Genomic DNA, 24390 nt, shown 5'->3' on the forward strand with positions numbered 1-24390 from the left:
GGGTCCCTGGTGCTTCCAGGGGAGAACGGAGTCTCCCAGGGCCAGACTGGGTGCCTGGGTGGAGGCAGCAGCAGCAGAGCCTCAGGGCAAGGTGAACTGGGACAGGAACCAAAGGTGTAGGTGTTGAGTAACTACTGTAATAAGCAATGATCATGTAAAGCTTTTACAAACAAAGGACTTTGCATTCAATTTTTTTCAAAGCTTGGTTCGGATAAAGCATTATAATTTCCTTTGTTTTCTAAGTAAGATATTCTTACCCATTTACCATATTTCACTCCAGATACAGCTCTGTTTTATTCCCAAGCAGAGTCAATTACACCATGTATCACATACCTACCTTTTAGGAATGCTTTAACATTAAATCCACAAATAGCCCTCAGTTGTTATTGCCCAAGCACCAGCGTGTTACGGTTCCCTGATGCCATCATGAAGGTGTCATTAGAACTGACTTTCACTCTGTGTAGTTATGCAGCCACGCAGTCTCTGCAGCACAGTGACTACATAGGTGTTGGGGAGGAAGACTGTTCATTTGAAATTTTCAAGTAAAAATGCTGATGGTAATTTAACAATGGTTATGGCAGTATTTTAATGATGACAGTGGAAATCAGACAAACACTGAGTATTTTCCTATTTTATATAAATATCCAAAAACATTTAACGTGTTTCAAGAATTTAGGATTTCTTAGATTGTATCTCCAAATAGAGAGGCAGAACAATAGTTTATTAAGAAACGAGTTAAAAATTACAAGCTACAATGTTTTCATGTTTTGCACATTGCCTTATCTGCACTGATAGATGCATCTATCAATTAATCACCTGGAATGATTAAAAAAATAAAATATATTTGGCATATTCAAATTGACTACTGAATAAATTATAGCAAGCTTCTGATTTTTGTGTGATTATCAGCTATTTATGATGATGATTTAAAAGACCTTAAAATATAACAAACTTTATGGGTTAAACCAGTGATGCTTCTGATTCAGTATCTGCCAGTAGCCCACTGCGGATGATGAGATAAAGGCATAAACCAGGAAAGACTGTACTGATAACTCCCAGAATAGTTTCCCAGCCCTCAATAATTTGTTCAGAGTTCAAACAAAAATATGTCTATTTTTAGATGCCTTTGACAGTCATGCTGAAGACAAATAATAAAGGTAGCGGTTAGCAGTAGTCTTTGTTCCTGCCTACCTGTTACTAAGAAGCAAGTCCTCAGATTTTCACATGTACTAGTAAACCCCTAAATTTACCAACTCCTTAATCCTTCTACTTCTGTTAAGATACTGGGAAATTTATTGGTTTTGGCCATTTGCCTGAAGTCTAGAAAAAATGAAATATTTAAAACCAATCTGTTGGTTGAAAAGAGGCAGATTCTTCTGCTGAGGTCTTCCTGTCTTTTAAAATGCCTTGAATTCATCTCTCGTCTGCAACACTGGGGTATGATCTTCCAAAGTGGACAGCTGCTTAGGGCTTTGTGGGCTCACTTATGTACATGCTAAATAATATTTTCTATTTCTGGGACACTGATGCAATGTGTGTCTTACTAAGAAGCACACTTCAATTCCGTACTAAAGCAAAGAGGAGCCTAAGTCTATACAAGATTCTGCCAAACTCAAACATGCTAAACAAACAATGAAAATGACAATAATGGCAGGGAGGTTGTAAAGAGATGAGGCAAGACTGAGGAAAATGTTCTTAGAAAGTCACAGCAGCAAGTAAATTTAATGTAAATTTACTTCAGAAAAAGGGAATGAGGCCTAAAAATTGAACATCCCAGCTTTAATTAACAAAACCCCACAAATATCCTAGCTCTCTTAATCATCTGTGGTCAGAGTGACAAAAAATATGGATCTTAGTTCAACCTTGATTGTAGTGTGCTGGAGGTATAGAAAGTGAAGGAGAAACTTAAAACTGGTATTTTATGTGGAGTTTCTGTGGGATTCCTGACCTGGGGAATTCAGGGCTTAGCACAGCATTCAGTTTTGTGTCACTTTCATATAGCAAATGAAAATGTAAGGGCTTTGTAAATAGTTTTCTCTGTGCCTTCCACTTTGCTTGATGTTCTTGATACATACCAGCTTTGATTACTTTGAAGTGGTTTGGGGCCACGCTTGCATCCCATGCACCTCTCTGTGGCAGCCAAAGGTGGAGCAATTTTTACCTAACTTAAGAGGTCGCTTCTGTATGGCCTATCTAAATTCGAAGTGTAAACCAGGAGTACTACTCTCTTGGGGATATCTACAGATTTCCATCTCTCAGACTACAGATAAAAAAGCAAACTTCTCTTGAGACTGTTTCTGATTGCTGTGCTGGTGGTACATACCAGAACGAACGCAGGCGTCAGTGGCAGCTCTGCCGCCTGCGCAGGCTTCGCCCACAATGTACCTGGAAAAGTCTTACCCTCTGCTCTCTACAAACACCCATGAACTCTAGAGAGCCAAAATCCATTTTCTTTCAAATACTATGGTATTGTCATACATTCGCTGCAAAACTCTCATTTGGTTTTGTGTCCTCTGGTGGTGATTCATACCTTTTTATTTATTCTGTTTCCACTGATACTGCACAAGTTCCTCCCTGTAGATGAGCTACTCCAGATACTACTTTTCCCTGGAACCCCATTTGCTGCAGAGCACAGGGCCTTCGGTTACCCCTCCTGTGGGTAGTGCTCTGGAAATCAGATTGACACCTGATACAGTTAAGTTAAAAGACCAAAACTGAGAGCAGGAATTTGCACATTACTTACATTGAGGTATATTCAATGTAAGTATATCTTCAATCCCTCATTTTCATTTTTATAGTTACAAACCTTATCCCTCAAGAGAAATGCCATAAAGCCATCTTATACTATTTTGTCTGGTTGAGGGAAGCAAATTAAGCATGTTCTAGCCATTTCCTTGGTGTGACGTATTATGGAAAGGTGAAGTCATTCAAAGACAATTTCCTCAGAGAAGGAAAAACATGTATTGCTGAGGATGCCAGTGTCACTTAGGTGTCTTTGGCACTATGAAAGGCACTATTCATTTTGTGACTGCATAATTCATATTATTTGAAATTGAACTCCTTTATAACTGAATCTCTCCTGGTGTCTCAGTGGATATTTTGTGACCATTGTAAATGTCTCGAGACAAAATTTACAGTTATTTTGCAGTGCAATGACTGACTACTGAGTGTAGCCTAGCAAGATATTCCTAAAATAAATGAAACTTCAAAATGAATGAAGACATTTTTGACTCTGTTGAAGAGGTTTGACTTCCTTACGCTGAAAAGGAAAGGATCTTCCTCTGAAAGAGCTGGAAATGCTCAGCAGCGAAACTGAGAAAGTGGTCCACAACCTCAAGGAAAAGTGCCATGTGCTGGTTTATATCTGTTCCTAGTTAAGACACTAGTGCCCCAAGATGGAGAGCTCTTTTTTGGCTATTTGAAGATTAAGATGTTGTGCTCTGTCATGCTGCACATAAAGTATTCTGGACCTGAAAGCTGTGTCATTGACATGTCTTTATTATTTCTGTTTCTCTTAGATCCTGAACTAAATAAGTTCTCATGCATCTAAAAGTCAGACAGATGCACCTTTAGAGGTGGAATGCTTTTCTCTAGTAGCATCAGACTTCCCAGGAAACAGCCTTTTGCTATGTTAACATTTAGAGGTGGGTAGAAAAGGCTTTCGCCCCCAACAGTTACCAGCACCTTTCTCCTTTGATTATTTCAGTTTTGCTCATTCAGACCTGTCTGGTGAATCAAACTCAAATAGAGTAGCCTCTAAGCTTAGTTAGCTTGCCTCTTGCAACAGCCTCTGTAAAGTACACCAGTGGAGGATTATACTGTGCTTGCTTCCCTTGTGATACTGAAATTTGGGAAAGGCCTCCCGCATGTCTCCTCACCAGCAGGAAGCTTCTCCCTGGGGGCTGACCTTAGTTTTTAATGGTTTCAACCATTTGAACTGCATGGTGACTTTCTCCTTTACCTTCTTCAGTGAAAATGTCCTTTCTAGTGACTGTTGTCTGAGCTAAAAGTGCTGATGAAATCCAGGCTCTGAAAGGATGCCCAGACATTGCATTGCTTAGTGGTCACTTCTAGACTTTGTCCAAAGTTTACAGCTAAAAGAGTCAGGATCTCACCTTAGCCCATCAGTCCATCCTCATTTCCACTTTTCTTTCCCATTTCTCACCAAAATCTTACCCAGTCCCAGATGACACAAAACTTAAAACTCTTCAGACATTGCACAGGCTGAAGTTTTCTATTAGAAAAACTACCATTATTTCAGCTCTCAGTTAAGGTTTTTGTTGTATATACGAAGAGCTTACAGAGGTGTTCTGCATGTACCCAGAGATTTTCAGAATGCCTTTCTGGGTATCAAACTAAATCTTAACTTGGTTGAGGATCACCTAAGTTTGTAAATAAAAATGAATTATTGATCCTTGGATTTCCAGATATGGTTTGATGTCCTGATACTGTTGGTTTGGAATCAGTATAGATTGTATGCTTATATTTGTATAGTTGTCTTCTAGCTTTTTTTATGTTGGACTCACCTTCTGTCTTCAAACTTCAGACAGGTGTGCGAATGTCTCCCTGGGGATGCATTCTGCCCTGAACTGCTCCAGGAATGGGTTTGGTGGACTTGGCAGTGTCAGATTTACAGTTGGAGTCGATGGTCTTAAAGAACTTTTCCAACCTAAATAATTCTGTGACTTTGTGATTCCTAAACTTACAGAAACTGTGGCTCTTTACAATGCATCAGCTCCACTATGGTTTCCACGCATCACCTTCCAGCAAAACAATTGGAGTCCTGCTCAGCTGGGATTCGGATTTATCAGGAAAATGACTGATAATAGGTCTGTTATTCTCATGCTGTGCTAATGGTTATGGCATATGACGTCCTGCTGTTGTATAACAGGGGCAGTTGTTGCCATTACAGTCTGTGTAAACAGCAGGCCAGAACCACAGTTTGGTATCAGAAGAAAATTAGCTTTGAGAAGCAGTTCAGACAGAAATCTTTATCTTTCAGCAGAGGAGCACCTTCTAGCGGTATCGAATGAATATGGCAGCTAGTTAAATGGTTGTTTTATCAAATTAAGTAGATATTTAAATGCTAGACGGTGAATAATAGTGAGTATTTCTGTACATTATTAGTAAATTGATAATTCACTTAAAAACAGAAGAAAAAAACGAAGCTGAGTAGAAAAAGCATGTATTTTGAAAAATTAAAACATTTTCCAACTACAGTACACCCCTCCAGCCTCTGCCAACCTGCTAGCTTACTTTCTATGCACTTACCATGAAATAGCATTTTTATGTGTTCTGCTGTGGAAACCACCCGCCCTTTGGCTTTTTTTTTTAGTAATTTTGGGTTTATTTTATATCTGATTGAGCTCCAAAGGACATTGTCTATGGAACTGTTATTTTGTTCAAAGTTTCACTGATTGTCAACACAGTTTCTCCATCCAGTGTATTTCTAGTAAAGAGATATATCTTAATTTAATATTTGTCATGGTTACTTTTGCAAATAATAGGATCATATAATTTAAAATTAATTTTTTCCAAATCTACAAATAAATACAGTGGATATGGTAATTTAGCTGATATTGTGGATTTCTACTCTTTCAATTTGTATGTAGCAAATAATCTTTTTTGAACATCATTACATAGTATACATAATACAAATGAATGTTGTGCATTTCTAGAAAGGCAAATTAGGATTAATGAGCAATGCTTAATATTATGTCACTGCAGGAGATTTGTGCATTAGTGGAAGCTATCAGTGTGAAACATCTTCATACTCAGATTTTCATGGGCTTCCTCTGAATTTTGCAGCTGTGTGGAAAAATATCAAATTCAAAAAGCCCAGTTTGAAGGTGGTTAAAAGAAGACGTAGCTATAGTTCTGCATTTTAATTCCGTAAACATAATCCTGTGTTATTGAAGTAGGGAAGTTGTGTTTTTTTGCTGAGTAGATTTTTCAGCATCTGGAAACTTCAGCCAGAAGTTGAGATATGTCTTGCTAACATTTTAACCAGTGAAAGCTCCTTCCATGACACTTGTTTTGTTTGTGCCATTATGAAGTACATTTGTTGAAATAACTTGTATTTTTGCACCCTCATCCCATGGTAGGAGGGCAAACGGGTGGTAAGACAACTGGGAACCTGTGGCAAAGTTAATGAAGTCGGGGTTTTGTCAAGTGCTTTTGTAACAGTGGGCACAGTCGCCTGTTAGAAATACAGCTGCCTGACCCTAAGGCTGTTTTGAGTCCGGTAAAATAATAATCAGCTTTCCCATTTAAGGTCTATGCAACTTGCAGCACATATTAATACTGATAGAGGACTTAATTAACAGATTGTGTTCCGTTTTGGTGCTCAGACAATTGTCTGTCTGGATGCGTCTACAGAAGTATATAGCTTATGAAACAATAGTTTTCACCAGTCTGAAAATGTTCAGGCCTAAGTGCGTACCCTTGTATTTCATTGTAGGCTAGAGAGCCATCTTGCTTTTCACTGGAATATATTTACTCTTTTTCCCACAACATTAATTCTCCACTTGTGTTGTGCATTAGGCTCGTAAACATACTCTGTAACCCTTGAGGTTCCCGTGTGTGCAGTGTGAGGTTTAGTCACTGTGTCCAGAACAGACAGCGTAGTTGAAAATATTTATTGAAGGCAATAAATTAAGCAAGACCCATGCTTAATCTGTACATACTGAGATTAAATCAGAAAGCTGTATCTGGTCAGGGTTGTTTTGTGTTTTTGGTGTTGTTTTTTGTTTGGTTGATTTGGTTTGGTTGTTGTTTTGTTTTTGGTTTTTCTTTTCTGAATGCTTTACACCTCTGATTAGAACTAGAGAGAGGGAACCTCCTGCATGGGAGCATTCATAGATACATAGAATGGTTTGGGTTGGAAGGGACATTAAAGGTCATCTAGTGCCACCCTCCCTGCCATGGTCAGGGACACCTTCCCCTAGATGAGGTTCCTCAAAGCCCCATCCAACCAGTCCTTGAACATTCCCAGGTTTGGGACATCTGCAGTTTCTCTGGGCAGCCTGTTCTACTGCCTCACCACCTCCATGGTGAAGAATTTCTTCTTTATATCTAAATCTACTTTCCTTCAGTTTAAAGCCTTTACCCCTTGTTCTGTCACTACATGCCCTTGTGAAAAGTCCCTCTCCAGCTTTCTTGGAGGCTCCCTTGATCAACTGGAGGGCTGTTATAAGGTCTCCCTGGAGCCTTCTGTTCTCCAGGCTGAACTCTCCCAGCCTGTCCTCCTAGGAGAGGTGCTCCAGCCCTCATCTGCTGAGGGGGTTTAGACAAAAAATAATGTGCTCTGCTCTTGACCAGGAGAAAGTCTAGCTCATTTTATTAATTAAAATGAGCATTGTTTCACTTCCTTTGAGACATAAATTGTTTTTATCAGAACACCTGCTGTCTCTTGTATTTGACTGAGCAAGTGATTACATTTTTTGCCTCAAGGAAATGTAAATCCCTTTTTTTTATTGCTCTCTGTCAGTTGTTGGTGGCTCAGCATGCATGGTCAATAGTGACCCTGACATTTCCCACACTGAGTCCCAGAGGCAGAATTGCTTGCCTTAGTCCTGTAGAAAATCTCTGGCAAAACTCATGGTCAAATCTAAATCTCTTTTGAATTCCAGTTCAACACTGGGGCTATTTGTAGGTGGCTGTTTTCTGTCAACCTCCACTCTGTGTGTTTGATAGAAAGGGGCATTGCTCATTCCAAACAAGCTAAAGTTTTATTACGCATATTTGCTGTTGTTTAAACATATTAAACTATTTACAAATAAACATATTCAACTATATTTACAGTTGTATATGCTCATATTGCAATTAGGTTTGCAATTTACTGTGCCACAATACTGCATTCTGGACTGCTTGCCAAAAAGACTATTTCTGAACCTGTAGATACTCCTAGATGGATGATGACAAAATCTGCCTTGTTTTCTGACTCAAAAATGCTTTGTAATTGTTTATTTTAAAAGGCTGTGTGCTAGATAGCTTGTAAGCAACTCTATTTGCTCTTGAAAATAAGCTTGTGAATCAGTTTTATTGCAGTTTAAGGAAAAGAAGAAACAGTATAGAAAAAAAGAACATAAATATTTTGACAAGTCATTGCAGAATATCACTAAACTGGTATTGAAAAACAGAGATTACAGCACTGCCCTTCAGAGTTCAGCATCAGCATTATATGGCATATAAGTACCACCAGGTTTCTTTTATCTGCTGTGAAATTTGGTTTCAAATGATTTCAAAGAAGGAAAACGTAGTTTCTGTAGACACTACATATAAGATGATGAAACATTGTAGCTCTAATATTACAAAAAGCAGAAGGATCAGGAAATTAGTTTTATAGGTCTGGCAGTTAAAAAAGCAGGTTTCTTAAAAATCTAATTCTTAAAGAATAAAGAGTGCAAAAATATAATTAATACTTCCATGCCCTCTAACCAGTTTTTCTTTTGTTATGCAGTGAGGACATCTAAAGAGAGAAAATTTTTTTCACATTCATTTTATAACCTGGGATGCAGTCACACAGAATTAAAAAACCTGCACCTCAAGAACAACTGCATTAGCATTTCCTATTGCTAACACAGGGTTTTCAGTTGCTTCCCTACTAAAAAATATTCTAAAACATTATAGGAAATCAATATCTATTTTTACAGGTTTCCTTTTAACTACATCAGCACAATTGTCTAAACCTGAAGTAATAGCATCAGTAAGAGTGAAGTCTATAATTAAAATTATATGTTGAATCTGTATAATGGGAATTGACAGATGCAGAAAAATTCAGAATTAGGCCTGCCTACACACTGTAATTCTGGCATAGCCTTAAGTCTTCCCACATTATCTGCCTTTTACAGCTTTTTCACAACAGTAGCTCAAGGTTTTGCATCTAGGTAATATTAATGGCATTAATGTAAAGTGAAGAGGGAGATGTGGTGCTTTTATGAGTCCCTGCAACATTTGGTACAGCCGATGGCACTGAACATTACTGCCCTGCTCTACGTTGCCTTTGGGCAATCCATTAAGAAATGAAAATGTCAGTCCTTCCCTTGCAGCAGCACAAATCCATCTTCCTATTCTTGTTTTTGTATTAAAAGATGAATGTACATTCCTATGAATATTTGAATTTCTGCTCTTTCCTTTGAGAAAGAGCAAGCAATCTTTAAAGACTGTGGCATTTTAGAGGAAGGCAAAGGATTATACATTTCACCTCCATTTGCTGACCTGCAGTTTCTGGTTCAGACCAGGCCCTTGAGACCACCCAGCTCAGGTAAGACAGGCTGCACAGGAAGCCTAATGGAAGGACATCTGGCTACTGTCAGTATTCTGACCAGTATTGGCTGGACTGGTGGGAAACTGGAGATCTGAGGTTCCTGGTGCCCTAGCACATTATGTACTTTGCAAGGACATCACTTTTGTAGCTAGGTCAGTACCTGAGACCTTGACTATTAGGTTTTGTGACATTAGGCTGTATTTTACCTTAGACTGCAAAAGCTGAGACGTGCAGTTCTCCCCGATTAAGGTTCACCTTTCGCAGCCGGAGGAAGCCCCATCCATGCTGAGTCACGTGGAGAGGAAAGGACCAAGCTGCTAAGTGGTGAGCTGGGAGAAGGCCTGAAAAGAGAGCTTGGGGGGGCTACAGAGGTGATGGGTCCCTGCATGGGGGCCAGCAAGTCCCATCACCTCTGAGTACGAGCTCCAGGCACAGCGTGGGGAGACTTGGTTGATTCTCAAAGGCAGGAGCAGAGAAGCTATGTTTTCCTGCAAGGTGAATGGTGGACTTAGCCACATTACCTGCCTCTGCCGTGGTTCTTCCATCTGTAGAATCAGTCTAGGCATATTTTTTCTTCTACTAAAGAGCTTTGGCTTCTGCTGATGAAAGCAGTGTACAGAGGTGAAGTGACAGAGCACTGGAACAGGCTGCCCAGAGAGGCTGTGGAGTCTCCTTCTCTGGAGACATTCAAAACCCGCCTGGACACATTCCTGTGCGATCTACTCTAGGTGAATCTGCTTTAGCAGGTGGGTTGGACTAGGTGATCTCTAGAGGTCCCTTCCAACCCCAGCCATTCTGTGATTCTGGTTTAATTGTCTTTTGCTACTGTTCATCATAGCTTTTTGCCTGGTAAGGTGCTTCTAAGGCGTGGAACTTTGATACCAGAATACATTCATGTATGTATGTTGAAGAGAAAACCAAACTTTCAGGAACATTTGAACATTTTCATTAAAATAGGTAAGCTAATGTCTTAATAAGTGTGAAAATTTCAGATACTTTGTGTGTGAGATAAAAGTCGTACAAAGACAAATGGGGAACAGTGGATGCATAGTGGCTTTCCTCAGAAAGCAGCTTTGGGATATTTGTAGCAAAATTCACCTCTTCATCTTAGAGGTTATTGTTTTAATAATTTTGCTTACAAAATAATGCTGAATTTACAGCAGTAAATGAGACAGTTGTTTCTCTTGACCACAGCTGAGAACATATACATAAACAATCAAATCTATCAGGCCCAGGTCTATTTTGTTTTCATCTAGTATATTACAAAGTTATCCACCACTGTAATATCTCATGATCTAGATATGGTACATGAAAACTACCCACACTGTGCAGTCAGTTTTGTAGGTTAATACATTATTACAACATTCAATAATGTCTTCAAACTCATTATGACAGTTGGGCAGTTAATTGGATGCTGTGTCCTCAGATTTAATCCTAACAAAGATTTATGGGAAACCCATACTGAACATATTTTGTCAGAGAAGAAGATGTTGACTTTGTCTCTTAGCTATTTAGTTTATTGTTCATTTATTGTAGCAAAATGGAATAAAGTTTATTTAATTTTATTTGTTTATGTCAATCTATCGGGGGAATGTTATAATAAAACATTTTAGGAGCTTGTTTTTCCAAGTAAAAATATGACCAAGTAAATATGAACAGATGTCTTATGCCTTTTAACTCTTATTTTGTAGAAAACTTTTGATTTCAATCAGGACAGTATTAGAATTAGTTCAGCCTAGTTGAACAAAAACACTTTAAAAAAGTGTATTTAATTGATTATAGAATCACTTATGAACAGGCAAACAAATGTCTAGAAGACTTATCAGCTACTAGAGTGTATTCATAGCTGAGTATTGTGAGGAACATGAATAGCTGAGGGTAAGAGAGAGAAGGATTTTTCATTCGATTTGTGTTCCGAAGATGATTTTTAAAGACTACCCAGTGCCTTTAGACTCAATTCAGCACGAGGCATGTTGTGTGAGAGGCCCAGGCCAGGAAAACAGATGACAGAGGCATTGGGACACAGGTAGTTTTGTAGCAATGCCCCATCTTCTTTTTTCCCTTCTGTTCTTCATTATTCAGAGTTTGTTGGGAATAATCTTTCCAGAAGCATAAGCTGGTTTCTTTCCTTTTCCTTCCGCTTTTTCTCTTATGTGTATGAGCACCTTGGGACTTCTGTTACAGATGGCTTTATTGATATAAAATTAATGAGCTTTATAGGGTTGTGTGGGCCATGTAGGATTGCATCCAGCTATGGAAACAGACATGGAGACAAGGAGTAACTTTTATAACACAGTTTATTCCATATTTTTATTTCAGTGGGACGCAAAAGGAGTAATGCAGAAAAAGTGCAGTTTCAGAGTCCAAACTGTTTGTCCCTCCTTTTGCAGGTGAGCCCAGAGCAGTGAACTGAGCAGCTAGGACACGTGCCTTAGTCCTACATGAGTGAAGTAGTGGAGTCCCCAGTTTGCTCCTGCTTGTCCCCAGCAAAGAATTTAGAGCAGGGCTGCCATCCCTGCTGCACTGCTCATATTCTTGAGGATCAGGGAGGACCAAAGGATCTGCAGCAGAAACCAGTATCATCTTGCTGCATGCTATTTCATGGTGATTTTTATCTTCTGAGCGCACTGAGATCTGCATTCTCCCCTGGAAAAGCAGGTCCCTGCCCATCGGCTTCCCCGGTCCTTCCCTGGCCGCTGGCACAGCACTGTAAGTGCCCCTTGATACTCTCCCAGGGCCACGATGGTAGTTGCTGACATTGCTCTGTCACGTATGACCTGGACCTTGCAGCTCTTTGGGAGGGTGATGCTGACAGAAAGTAAAAAGCATCTCATTTTGCATCTTTCTCTGCACGTATACTTGCATAATTCAGTCACACTGAGAACATAAAGGTCATTCTTGTTCAGCTACATGTGTTTTATGTTCTGATTACCTGATCAGAATGAAATTTCTCCCAACCTTTTATTTTATTTTTTTTTTTTAAGTCAGACTCTCACATTGACTTTGAAGCATTTCCTTACTGTTGTCTTAGTTTTTCTTTTTACACAGTGAAACACAGGCAGATGAACCCTAGACTTTGCTTGAGAATATCTGCAATCCATTTTAATGCTGCTTGTAAAAGACATTGCATGTGGGTGGTGAAAGGGTTATATGTGAAGCTTTTAAATTATTGTATTAATCTTGAACTCATTGGATGCTTTCAATCCAAACTTTAATTGAAATTTGAAGTTTTATTCTTGCCATCTTTGGGTACTTCTGAGCACAGGCTGCATTTATAGATGTTATAAAGGCAGCACTTAAGGAGGAAACAATTCCAGATTTTTCCAAAATCAGGTGACTTTGATAATATTTTCCACAGTTTCTTCTGAACTGAATGCCTCTTTCCTGATTAACAACAAAACATCATTCATCATTCTAATGGTACTTGCTTAAAATGTAACAGTAACATCTATGTAGGAGATACTATGCAGTGAGAATAAAATGATCTGTCTGTACAAAAAGCCAACATTTTAGTATTAAAAAGCACTACAAAATTTAGTGCTGGTCTAAGTAATTGTTTCCTCTCCTGAAAAACCTCACATATTAGAAGTCCAGGCAGGTAAAACCCAAGAATCTCTGCTTCCCAGAGGTGTGAAGTTATGTTTTCTAGCCCAGGACTTCAATGTTTTATGTTTTCTTTTGTGTCCAGAAAAGCATATTTTGCTTTCACATTGAATTTTACTGAGACAAATTAACTTACTAAAAAGCAATACTGAGGTGGAGAAAGGAGAAATAAACAGTGTACCTATACATTTAAAGATTGAAAGATACAAATGGCAAGTGTTTGATTTTGGAAATAGCTTACTGTTTACAATCTTGGGTGCAATCAGATGGGGGCAATAAACTCATTTCGCCTAGAGCTTCACATTAACATTCTCCTGTTTTATCCTTTTTCATGCTGAGAGCACCTTTGTCACTAAATGGCATTGACATTGTTCCTGTATCCCTCTGAGATTTAAGTGTGTATTATAGTAGGTAATTGCCAATAAGTGCCCTTTTGTGGATTAAAAAGCTGCATTGCTAATAACCCTTTCATGTTTCCAATAGACAATTCATGCAAAAGATTTTTTTTAAGTGAATATTTTTCTTTTAAAAAAGAGAAATTGAAAGATTAAGTAATTATCAAAAGAAAACAAACAACACTTACAATGAGTTGAGTACATAATGCCCCTGCACAGAATATAGGCACACAATTTTGCTACAAGATCCTGTGAGTTTGCGGGTACATCCATACACATGTAAAGTATTTCAGATTATCAGGAGCTGGTTCTTCATTTCATGTCACAGTTATAGGCAATTTAAAAAAATGTTGTTCTAGATATTATATATACATATATATTTACTCAATACAATTGAAACATACAACAAGAGGGATTTAATAATCATGTAGAATAGAATCATTTTCACAGAGAAATATGTGAGGACAAAATTATCTAAGAACTGTGGAAATTAAAGAATTAAGACACTGTACAAAGTATATTAAAAAGTACTTTGTCAATAGTAACTTCTGAAAATAAAGTTAACTTGCTCACTGCTACATGGGCTTTTACAGTTATCATGGTAGTGTGTGGGACTTGGCAAGAAAACAGCTCAGCAGGTGGTTGATTATGGAACGTGATTATTTTGTTGAAAAAACACATAGTTAATGACTCTTGAAGGTAGATGTTTTGATGACTATATATTGTGCCGTTTTAATGACTGAAATGCACTATAGACTATCTTACACTGTCCTGAAACTGTGATGCTAAGACCCTAAAGGAGCAGGAGGAGCAGCACTGCTGTGTAGCAGTGTCGCTTTAGTCTTCTTGTGGCTCAGCCACCTCTTTATTTTAGACTTTTCCTGCGCACAGTTCTCCCTGCTGATGAGATTAGAGTTCATGGCAGAACAACATACTCCCTTGAAGCAGAACAGTTCTGAGAAACAGCTGTAATTGCCCGGGGGTTTGGGGGAGCCACCAGTGTGCCCTGCCTGTTGCTTTGAAACCGCTGCTGCCTGGGGGAGGATTTAACAACGATCTTCAATCCCTGCTCGTTTGCTTCACGAGCAGATTCTCTGTGGCCCTGACTATGCTCAGAGGCTTCATCTTGCTGTTTGGCTTTTGTTTTTTGTCGGAAATGTGCTGCTCTTACCCGAGTTAATGAGGTTCCACTGGCTGTGTCAGTGGACCTCTAGTGCAAGGAGCATTAAAAGGAAGTACTTGTGGAAGGCCTCTCGGCAAGTCCTCAAGAACTTCAGCTCTTAACCATCATGATTATTATTAATTATATAGTCCAATCACAGCAGCACTTACAAACAGATGAAAAAATAATTAACAGAAACTCTAAGTAAGCTCCTCAACACTATGTGCTCTTATCTTACTGTATTGTTATGGCCAAGAATTAGAGTAGCTAGTTAAAACTTCTCTTCATTCTTCATTCCATATCACATGTACATACAGATAAGAAGTACTATTTCACAATAAATTAAGGTATATTTATGACAAGGATATTTAAAATACCATTTCTGTAAAGCCAGGAGTTGCTAGTGTTTCTTTTCTAGTTGATGTACACATTAAGTTTTACTCTTCATTGCTGTGTATTGCTTACTCAAGAGGGTGCTACACAATACAGGAGACCAAATTTTAAACAGGGCTGATGACACAGAGCCAAACAGGCAGGGAGAGATGTGTGTCTTTGTACACTGATGTTTAAGTCATTGTTCTTGGGGACAGAGTAGTGTCCCTTACCCTTCCTGTCAGACAACAGCAGCACTGGCATTTGTGGTGACGTCTTCTAGTTTTAATTCTTTGATAGAGTGTCTGATTTGCTACTGAAAAAATGATTGGGTCGAGGCAACTATTGATGCTGCAGATGATCTCTGTGACTTTAAAAATGGCAGTTAATGTGCTCATGTTTCTACAGGGTGGTTGGCAATTAGTTCTATAAATTAGTATTACCATCATCATAACATGATAAGGTATGAAAGAAACAGCAAATACAATCATAGCAGCTGAAATCAGTAACAGAGGTCTAACAAGTCTGTTCCTTCTTTGCTGACGTTTACTGAGTTGTAGTAAAGCTTTGAGAGTCAACATGTAGCACGTAAATATGACTGTGATCGGAATTAGGAATCTCAATACGATTTTGGAGACCATGAATGACACTTCAAATTGTAAATATCCTTCAGTGCCATCCAGGGAATCTATGAATTCGTCTTTTGTTCCAGCTGCAACTGCGTAGTAGATCTCTGGCATTGATGCAAACACTATGAAGATCCATACCGCGGTGGTACAAAACGTGGCCTTTCCTTTGTCCCACCATGTTAGCGAAGTGATAGGATGGACAGCACCTACATATCTGTCAAAACTGATAAGTGTCAGGAAATAGACACTTCCATAGATATTAATACTAAAAAATATATTTATAATATGAAAAAATTCTGGACTGGAATAGACAGCTAAGTTTTGGAGACTATAATAAACTGAAAAAGGTGCCATGAGAGTCCAAGTGAAGTCACACAGTGCCAAATTAAATAGAAATATAGTATTGGTAGTCCATGTCTTCATGCAGTACACATAATGTCGTAGTGCAAGTATATTGCCGAGAAATCCTGCTAATAAAGTGAAAAGGCAAAGCAGAATCAGCAAATAACAGTACCACTGCAGCTTAGGATTTTTACTGCAAATGTAAATAGTGCATGTACCGTTCATCATCCTTCCGTGGAGCGTGCCTGAAGGGAAAAGAGAGACCAACAGCTTTTAAAATAAAAGTTGAATTAGATATATTGAATTTAAAATTCAAAACTCTTAAGTTAAATCAAGCATGTTTGAATGGGCAAAATAATTCAGAATACAAAATGATGTACACACACTCTCCTATGTGAAAATAAATGTAAATTCCAAATAGATAGCACTTAAATCTTACTTTACAGGAACACCAGCACAGGCAGACCTTCATGAACTTTTAACCTAAACTTCATAGTCTTTTTCTCTCTAATATTTGGTGTAGTGCTTGACAGAGAAAAAAAAAGCACACACTCTCAGTATCAGCAACGTCCCCCTGGCCACTGATGTGTCTGTGTCCAGCTTTGGAAGAAGCAGAGGAGAGGATGGTCATTGCCCCCCTCATTCCATCCTTGCTTTGAATGCCTCGAGTGTCCATTCTGGGCCTAGAGACATGTCTAGTGTGAGCAGCTACAGTGGGCTGTGACTGAGATACAGAAGACGACATCAAAACACATCAGGATGAGCTCATGCTTCTCCTGAAGGCCATCAATCTTTCCATCTAAAGCACTGAACAAGCTGAACAAACTACTTTTTTTTTTTTTTTTTTTTTTTAAATATTCTTCTGTTAATTAATGTCCCAGCCCAAAACATTGTCCTTATTGCAGGGCTGGAGAGAATTAATTTTGTCTCCATCTTTTGGCCTGGTTCGTACTCGTGCCTGTATATCTGGAATACAGATCTGCAGTGTATATTTCAAAGCAAGACTGTTATGCTTGCAAAGTCTAACATTTAATCCCAATGATTTTGTAGTCCTAAAAAAAAAAAAGACTGGAATATTCTGCCAGAATGAGCTGTTACCAACTGCAGTTTGTCATGTTTCTAGAACCTCTCTCCAAGTGATGCAGCAGATGCCAAACTGTAAGGTCTGTCCAAGTAGGAGCTTTTTATGAGGGTCATCCAAGTAGCCATTTATAGATCAGAGTCCACCACAGTACTTGATAGGATGACAGGACAAAATTTTACTCAGTACAAAGCACACTTTGAATGGAAGAAAAGACTTTTTCAAAATGTTATCAATTCCTTGAAAATTTTCGAACAGATTCAACTATTAAGTTGGTAGTAGAATCTAATGTTTTGCTCTCATGTCTACCTTAATGCAATATGACTTTTTCAAAGGTGTGTTCACAGACACAATTCAGAATGTAACAAACACGAGCTACAGTGAAGACCTGCGAAATAGAGACTGTATTATTGTGCTTTGCAAATTTATATTTGATCTAGACAGTGAACTGACGAAAAGCTAGTTCAGACTGTATGGAATGAAATTAAGAAGGAAAGTTGTTTCTCTAGAAGGTCAGTGACCAGAGTAATCAAATGACTTTCCTGAAAGTGAATACAGATCGAAAGCCATCTGTTCTGCTTCCAGTGTATTTCACAGGTGGGGAATGTTTGCTCTTGAAATGTATTTTGTTTAGTATTGAAGCACTGTACTTTAACCTGGAGTAGCTGCACTCTTTCTCTACTTTTCTCCACAGCCTTTGTGGAATCATACCTTGTGTTATTTTTTTCTTCAGCTGAAGTTCATAAGATATCCCTGTAAATTCTTTAAAATGTAGCCACTCTAATAGGTACAGTGCACTTAATTAGCACTTATAGTATGTTCAGCTGAAAGGGTTTTGAATATATATAGGAAAATTATATAATATTTTCCTAAAATCATCTTGGTTCTGCCTTCCTTTTAAATAATTCCAAATGGAGGCACTAAGCACTTCATTCCAAGATGAGCTGGCAGTAAAAATAAGCCCTAAGCTGGCTACAAACAGCACAGCCATAGCTGTGTGAAGGAATTGTAATGTTCCTGATCTCATCAAGCTCCTGGACAAGGACTATAGGTAGGTCTGAATGGCGTGCAGGAGACAGCTGTGCCACCTGCTCCACTGTGCTGTAAGTTGGCTGGGTAAAGCCTGGATGCATAGCCTGGTACCTGCCTTAAGGCAATTACAAACCTGAACTAGTATTAATAAATCCCCTATTCCCTTCATGACCTTCTGTTCACTGCACTGTACCCAGCATTGAGCTCTGTGAAGTTAGTTTGTAGCAGGGGGTGCTGGAACGGCACAGCTGGGTAAGGTGCGTTTGGAGATCAGAGAGTCGTTAGAAAATACGTCTGTATTTGCATAGGCATTTCTCATGTGTCCACCTTGGGATTCATATTTGTGATTTCTAAAATATTCTTCCTGTCTCCTATTAATTCTTTGTATTAGAGTAGAGCTTAGAGGCCATAACCAAGACTAGATTCTTGAAATGGTGCTTTGCAATTGGTGTGAGCAGCTCACAGGGTGAGCACAGGGGAGTGAGTGCAGGGATAAAAGGAACCTTTCCTGAGGTAATCTAATAGGCAAGAGAAGAACATCAGAAGATTGTCTTAGCACGAACAGGATAACTCAAGCTACAGTATGTGACTAGAACATCTTCACAGTTCAAGTCCAAAATTTTGCATCTGTAGTTTAAGAAAACTTTCTTTTTTTTAAACATTGCTGCATTCACTGCTAAGTCCTGGTATTCTTAAACAAAGCCAGCAAACACACATAGACACACCTTAGCAGCGGCAGAATGACCAAGAGCACCATGACAGGTGAGGGGTTGCATATGGTGTTAGTACTAAGAACAGACTTCCCAGACTTTGAAGAAAGTAAGACTGGGCTTTCAAGGCTAAAAAAATACTTCTAATTTATTGATATTAATTTTTCAGCAGAACAGTTTCAGCCATTGATGTAGATGACCATGAATGTTAAATGGGTAGAAAGAGCAATCACATGATGTGGCATCCAAAATTAATGGGATATGTCTGATTTTATAAAGGGCTTGATATTAGAATGCTACATATATACCCAGGAAAGGGTTGAAGTTTATGGGCTCCATCACTCATAATTAAGCAAGCATGCTTAAATGAATGAGTAAGAACTTTATGTTTCTTCTGTAAGAAGCAATCTAATGAAATCAACCATTTTGTGGGCTGTGGATCTAAAGATGCTAGAAAAGTTTTAGTTTGTAAAGAAGTGACCTGTTTGATTGACTCCATTTTTGTACCTGCTTATTGGGTTGTCTCTTCTCCTGGACATGAATGAAATGTGACTCTGAGAATGATTATCTACAAGCTCCTCTGTCATTGTTCCCGACAGCATCTGCTCACTGTTACAGAAAATCATGAGGGTTTCAGCTGAGGAGCTGATTTACTGCTTGGTTTGTTGCAGGGCCATGAATTGTCAAGTGTCTACTTCCATGTGTCCCCCTTGCACCTGTGTTGTGGCCTCCAAAGTCTTGGAGTAGATAGAAGACCTTGTTTCAGTAAAAAATTACTTTTTGAGGAAACTTCTTCTGGAACTAAGAGACATTGTGTCACTGTTTGCAACTCTGTTTGAATCTAGTGCAAATCTATTCCAGTCACCAGATAGGTTTTCCACATTTCTGACTATTGATACACAAATATATTTATTTTACATATGGTCTCAAATGTACCCTTCTAGCTCATCTTATCAAATGAGTAAAGCATTTTACAGCGAGTCCTAGATTCCTTTATAAAAATATCAAGCATTATTTGCAATTTTTACTTTAACATCCTACTTGTTAAGTAATCATCTCATGCATTCCCTTTTTATGTTCAACTGAATTGATATGAAAGGATATAATGCAATGTGGGTATTAAATGGAACATTTCACATATTTGAGTTCAACTGCATTTAGCATATTACACATACTAGTATGATGGGAAAAATAAGTAACATACAGCAGTATTTGTATGCAATTAGGCAAGTAGATTGTGCTAATATCCAATTCCATTCCTCTTAATGACTCCTTCTTTAATGTGATTAAGCTACTATTTCTTTCATTAAAAAACGATGTTGATGTACTTACTTGAGAGTTAATGAGAGTTAATGAGAGTTAATATGGCAAACATAAGCTACAGTAGAAAGAAAATTGGCTAGAAAAATAGAAAGAATTTACCTACCAAAGACAATATTTGTGAAAAAGTACTTTAAAAATATGAAATTTATTCATGTATATATGTATTAATCAGTGTGTAATAGCTAAATAGAGAAAATTATATTGTTTTGTAGAATACATGTGCAATTAATACTTAATAAATCTTTCTCTTACCTGTTTTAGAAAGGTTGAAATTATCTGTTTCACAGAAGTCTAGATTCCAGTCTGTGCTTTTCGTCTCCATTAGTCTGGACCTTCTAAAATCAGAACTCTATTTTGAAAGTACTGTTTTAAATCCAGGGTTTTGGTGATATTCCATATGCAATGGCAGCTCTTCAGAGAGCAGCTGTCAAACTGCAAAGGAGAGATCTTTTATCATTAGGCCCCTCCTCTCAGTAAGTCGGGATGAATTGCTATTGCCATAGCAGCCTCTGCTTGCTTTTTAGGGAAGGACAGACTTACTGCACATCACTGTCTAGACAGGCCCGGGGCTGTCATTGTTTCCAGCAGCAAAAGAGGAGTACAGGGGCTTGGGGCATCTATGTGTGTGTTTGCACTATCCATTTCTTCTCCCTTCTTCCCTGCCAGAATCCTTGTTGTTACTGCCCTACTACTGGACCGGTCCATGGATCTATTTTGCTCTTGTCCCATCACAGAGTTTGGTTCACCCCTCCTACCTACCTATAACTTCCTCTACCCAAGAGTTCCCACCTCATTGTAAAATCCCATCCCTGTCAGATAACTCCCATCCTCCAACTGTGCTTAGTCCAGAGCTTAAATCTTACCTATGAGGTCAGCCCATGGCCCAGGTCTGCTCCAGGTCCTCTAGTCTTCCTGCTCCAAACCTACATCTCCAGTCTTCAGCAGTGCACACCTGTCCTGGGATCTTCCTGTTTCATTCCCTGAATGAACACTTCATATTTCTTACTAATGTCCCCCATGTTATAGCTTCATCATGTGTCCAGCCCTAATCCATGCTGAAACTGGACTTTTCATCTCACAGGTCTCCCCAGCCACTCAACGTGAGTATTTTATTGCTCTCAATCTAATCCTTTCTCCTCACCAACCTATGCCAGAGCATCAGAGGGTGTGTTTCCCTTCTTCCAGCATAGAGTGCCCATTTCTCCATCCTACAGTTACCAAAGGCTTCATGCCCTCAAGCCCATTCAGGTCCAGTCAAGAGCTTTGGCTTCCTAATTAAGATGTTACATTTCCCAACCCTTTCCAGTCTCACTGTTACCATCTTATCACCAACCCATACTGGAAGCTTAGCACCTCATTTCCTTCAAGTTTTCTACCCTAGATTTTGTAGTTCAGCAACAGCTCCCACAGATTGCTTTCATCCCAGACCATTCCACTTTTGAGTCTGCATTATCACCTCTCTTGATACTTTCTGTGCAGCTCCTCATTTTCCTTCTGTTTTCCCTATTTCAACATCTTCTAGCACTTGACTGCACTATTTCCTCGTTAGATGCTGTCCTTCACCTTACTGCTTGGATTATCAGTTGTCTTCCTTACACCTCCTGTCTTCTCCTGTGGCACTCTGCCTTGCAAAAGCAAATTCCCATCTCTTGCACTGATGAGATTTTCAATACCTCAGGCAATTGAAGAACATGTTAAAAAAAACCACCTGGTTTTAGAAAAGAAAAATTATTTCTGGAAAAAGGTAGACCATCTATTGTCTAGAAAATTGGATGGTTTTAGCAGTTGCCCTTCCAGTTCATCACTCCTTCCCATTTTTGCACAATTGTGCAGCACTACTGTTCATTGAGCTTCAAGGTCAGCAGGTTCAAATGAAAGAAAAAAAACCAAAAATGTAAATTTTATTTTCTTCTAGATGGGTCAGCTCCCCACTCTTGTTCACTTGTGCATGTCTACTCATCTTGCTGTGCCAGCATAATAGTAGAGTGGGTAGAGATATTAATGACTGAAACAGGGAAACATCAGAAGCTGCTTAACCAGCATATGGAATCACATGTAGTGTATGCAAAACCACAGCCACATTTTGATCAGGTACCACAGACGTGATGTGGACTCCTTCAGACCTCCACCTCAGTGATTCTGGTTGTGAGAGCCCAAAACAGTTTTTCTTCAGTTTGTGGGAAACAGCTATGTAATTTTGTAAGAATACCTGTTCATGCTGAACTACAGAAGGGTAGTATGGCTGCATGATGCTAAATCTGCCTTCCCCACACATAGTGGAATAATTTGATATAAGAAAAAATACACTTTAGTACTCTATTTTGGTTCTGTTATCATGTAAATGTGTATTTACTGACTAAATATGCTTTCTCATAATCTTCATACCACAGGTCAGTTGCTCCGTCTGAAAATGTTTCGAGAGGACCACGGGTCTTGGATGACGATGTTCTTCAGTACCATCCTCTTCCTCTTCATTTTTTCTCACATTTATAATCTGTTCCTCATTATGGCAGGGAATATGAGGTGGGTTACAGAGTTTCTTTTTGTCTCTTTTGCTCTAGAATATATTCTACTGGAAACTTAATATTATGCTGCTTTACAGTGAACAAGAGCTACAAAATATAAACATAGTATTATTCACTATCTTTTTTCATTCCTCTGCCTTCTGAATTTAGGCAGAACAGTAATTTAATTGGTTAATTAACAAAGAAGATTAAAGTGTCAGTTATATAAAGTGGGGTCTTTGACTAATGATAGCAACTGTTAAACCAGGATATTAATGAATACCATACCTATTTTTCTTTGTTTAAAATTATAGCTCAACAAATTTGATTTGAAGCTAGGGCTGAGTTGTTTAAAAATATAAGTATTACTATTGTGCATACTCAGGAAATTCAGAGTTAAAATTAAAAGAAATGGAAACATCCAAACTTGAGGGAGCTTACACTCAAAACATAAAGTGTGTGGTATAATGCTATTTTGCTTATGTACAATCACACTTGCTGATCCAGTTTGTTAAAAGTGTCCTTATAAATTTTTTTTCCCCCATACAATGCTCTGACAGCACAAAATTATGGTTGACAGAGGGATGAACAGCCATCTTTTTTGATTATGCCTGTATTTATTCTAAATGGAGCTTTTTATATTAATTTTATGTCTTAAGAATACTTGTTTTCTCCTATGATCTCAACACTGCTTTCACATGTTTATTTTCCTGAGAGAATCTACATTATTCGTTATCTTATACATACAAAATGAGTTCATTGGACAAAAATATAGAGTCATGTTGTTTATAAAAGGCAAAATTCCATCTGAAGAGCTTCTAGCAAGGCATAAGAAACCCAATGTACATATGAGTAGAAGAACAGTGCAAATAATTGAATTACGTCTTAGCAGAATATCAGAGCCATACCAACAGAGTCTGATGAAGTTATTAAATGGGCCCTGGGGTGCTGTGTTACAGATCTTAAGTGTGTCAACAGACATGTGCAGTTAACAACGTGACATAAAACAAAAGGTAAGAGGCAGACTGGGTGTCACTGAGTGAACATAAATGCAGACCAGCTGGGCTGATCATGAGATAGTGGCATGAAGACTAAATGTATTGATTCGAGCCAGGCAGGTAAAGCAGCAGAATCATGGAGTGTTTTAGGAAATGATCACGGTAATGATGTGGTAAATGTGAATAGGTGCCCAATAAGAGGCAAAATAATCATCCCTGAAATGAGAAGGGTGGGAGTGTTGCAGGTTTATGGCTTCCGTATTTACACAGTCATACTATTATTGGTATTATGTTAAGATTTATATTTGGTATTTCTAATACTCCATAAACTATATCTAGCTGCTAAACAAAGCATTAATGATTTTGAAAGCTTGACTTATGTCTGGAATCAGAGTTCATTTATCCTCGTCAACATTCCCTCTCCCAATATCTGTTACAAGCTTTCATGAGCTGCATTGAAGAGATTGTGTGGTAATCAGCATCCATGTTGATGGAAATAAGCACAGCCTAGTACTAAAATAGCTGGTGCCAGTAAATCTGCCCTCTTGTAAAAGTGGGGTGAAGGCTCTCCTTTCCTGGCACTTGTGCCCGAGCCCTAGATTTGTTGCGATCATTTTGGGAAGCTGACCATTCTGTGCTCAAGGAATCACACTGCCTTTTTTGAAGTGGACTGAAGCCTCATTACAGTAATTTTGGGCATCTGTTACAGCTGTTTTTTGGGTGTCCGTTACAGCAAAAAGGCAGCAAGCAGATACAGAACAAACAGTTTCAATCTCAAACTGCACAACCTAAACCATCAGTCAAACACAGCCTTTGTATCAGTCCTCTCAAAGTTGAGGTAGAACAACGTGTAGTACTTTTGAAAAGAGGGTTTCTACAACAAACATCATCAAAGCCAACTACTTCATGTTGCTATAATAAAGTGTTTCAAGGAGTGGATTATTTTTTCCTGAGTAAACATAATCTTTATG

General features: G+C 38.6%; 2 protein-coding genes across 2 annotated transcripts in view; one reads left to right on the forward strand and one right to left on the reverse strand.

Annotated features, from left to right (window-relative positions):
- Positions 1–24390, forward strand: part of TMEM117 (transmembrane protein 117) — a gene marked incomplete at both ends in the record, with an annotated part of 204434 nt that overhangs the window by 8146 nt on the left and 171898 nt on the right. Inside the window, one exon of the mRNA XM_080357883.1 lies at positions 22308–22440. Coding sequence (XP_080214009.1) covers positions 22308–22440 — 133 coding nt within the window. The remainder of the gene's footprint in view (positions 1–22307; positions 22441–24390) is intronic.
- On the reverse strand, positions 14995–20239 carry LOC308053062 (P2Y purinoceptor 1-like; the record flags this gene model as incomplete). The annotated part of the gene is made up of 2 exons (XM_080363801.1): positions 14995–16016; positions 20170–20239. 2 exons carry the CDS (start codon positions 20237–20239, stop codon positions 14995–14997), a joined length of 1092 nt encoding a protein of 363 aa, XP_080219927.1.

Source organism: Nesoenas mayeri, assembly GCF_963082525.1.
Source record: "Nesoenas mayeri genome assembly, chromosome: 1".
Taxonomy (NCBI): domain Eukaryota; kingdom Metazoa; phylum Chordata; class Aves; order Columbiformes; family Columbidae; genus Nesoenas; species Nesoenas mayeri.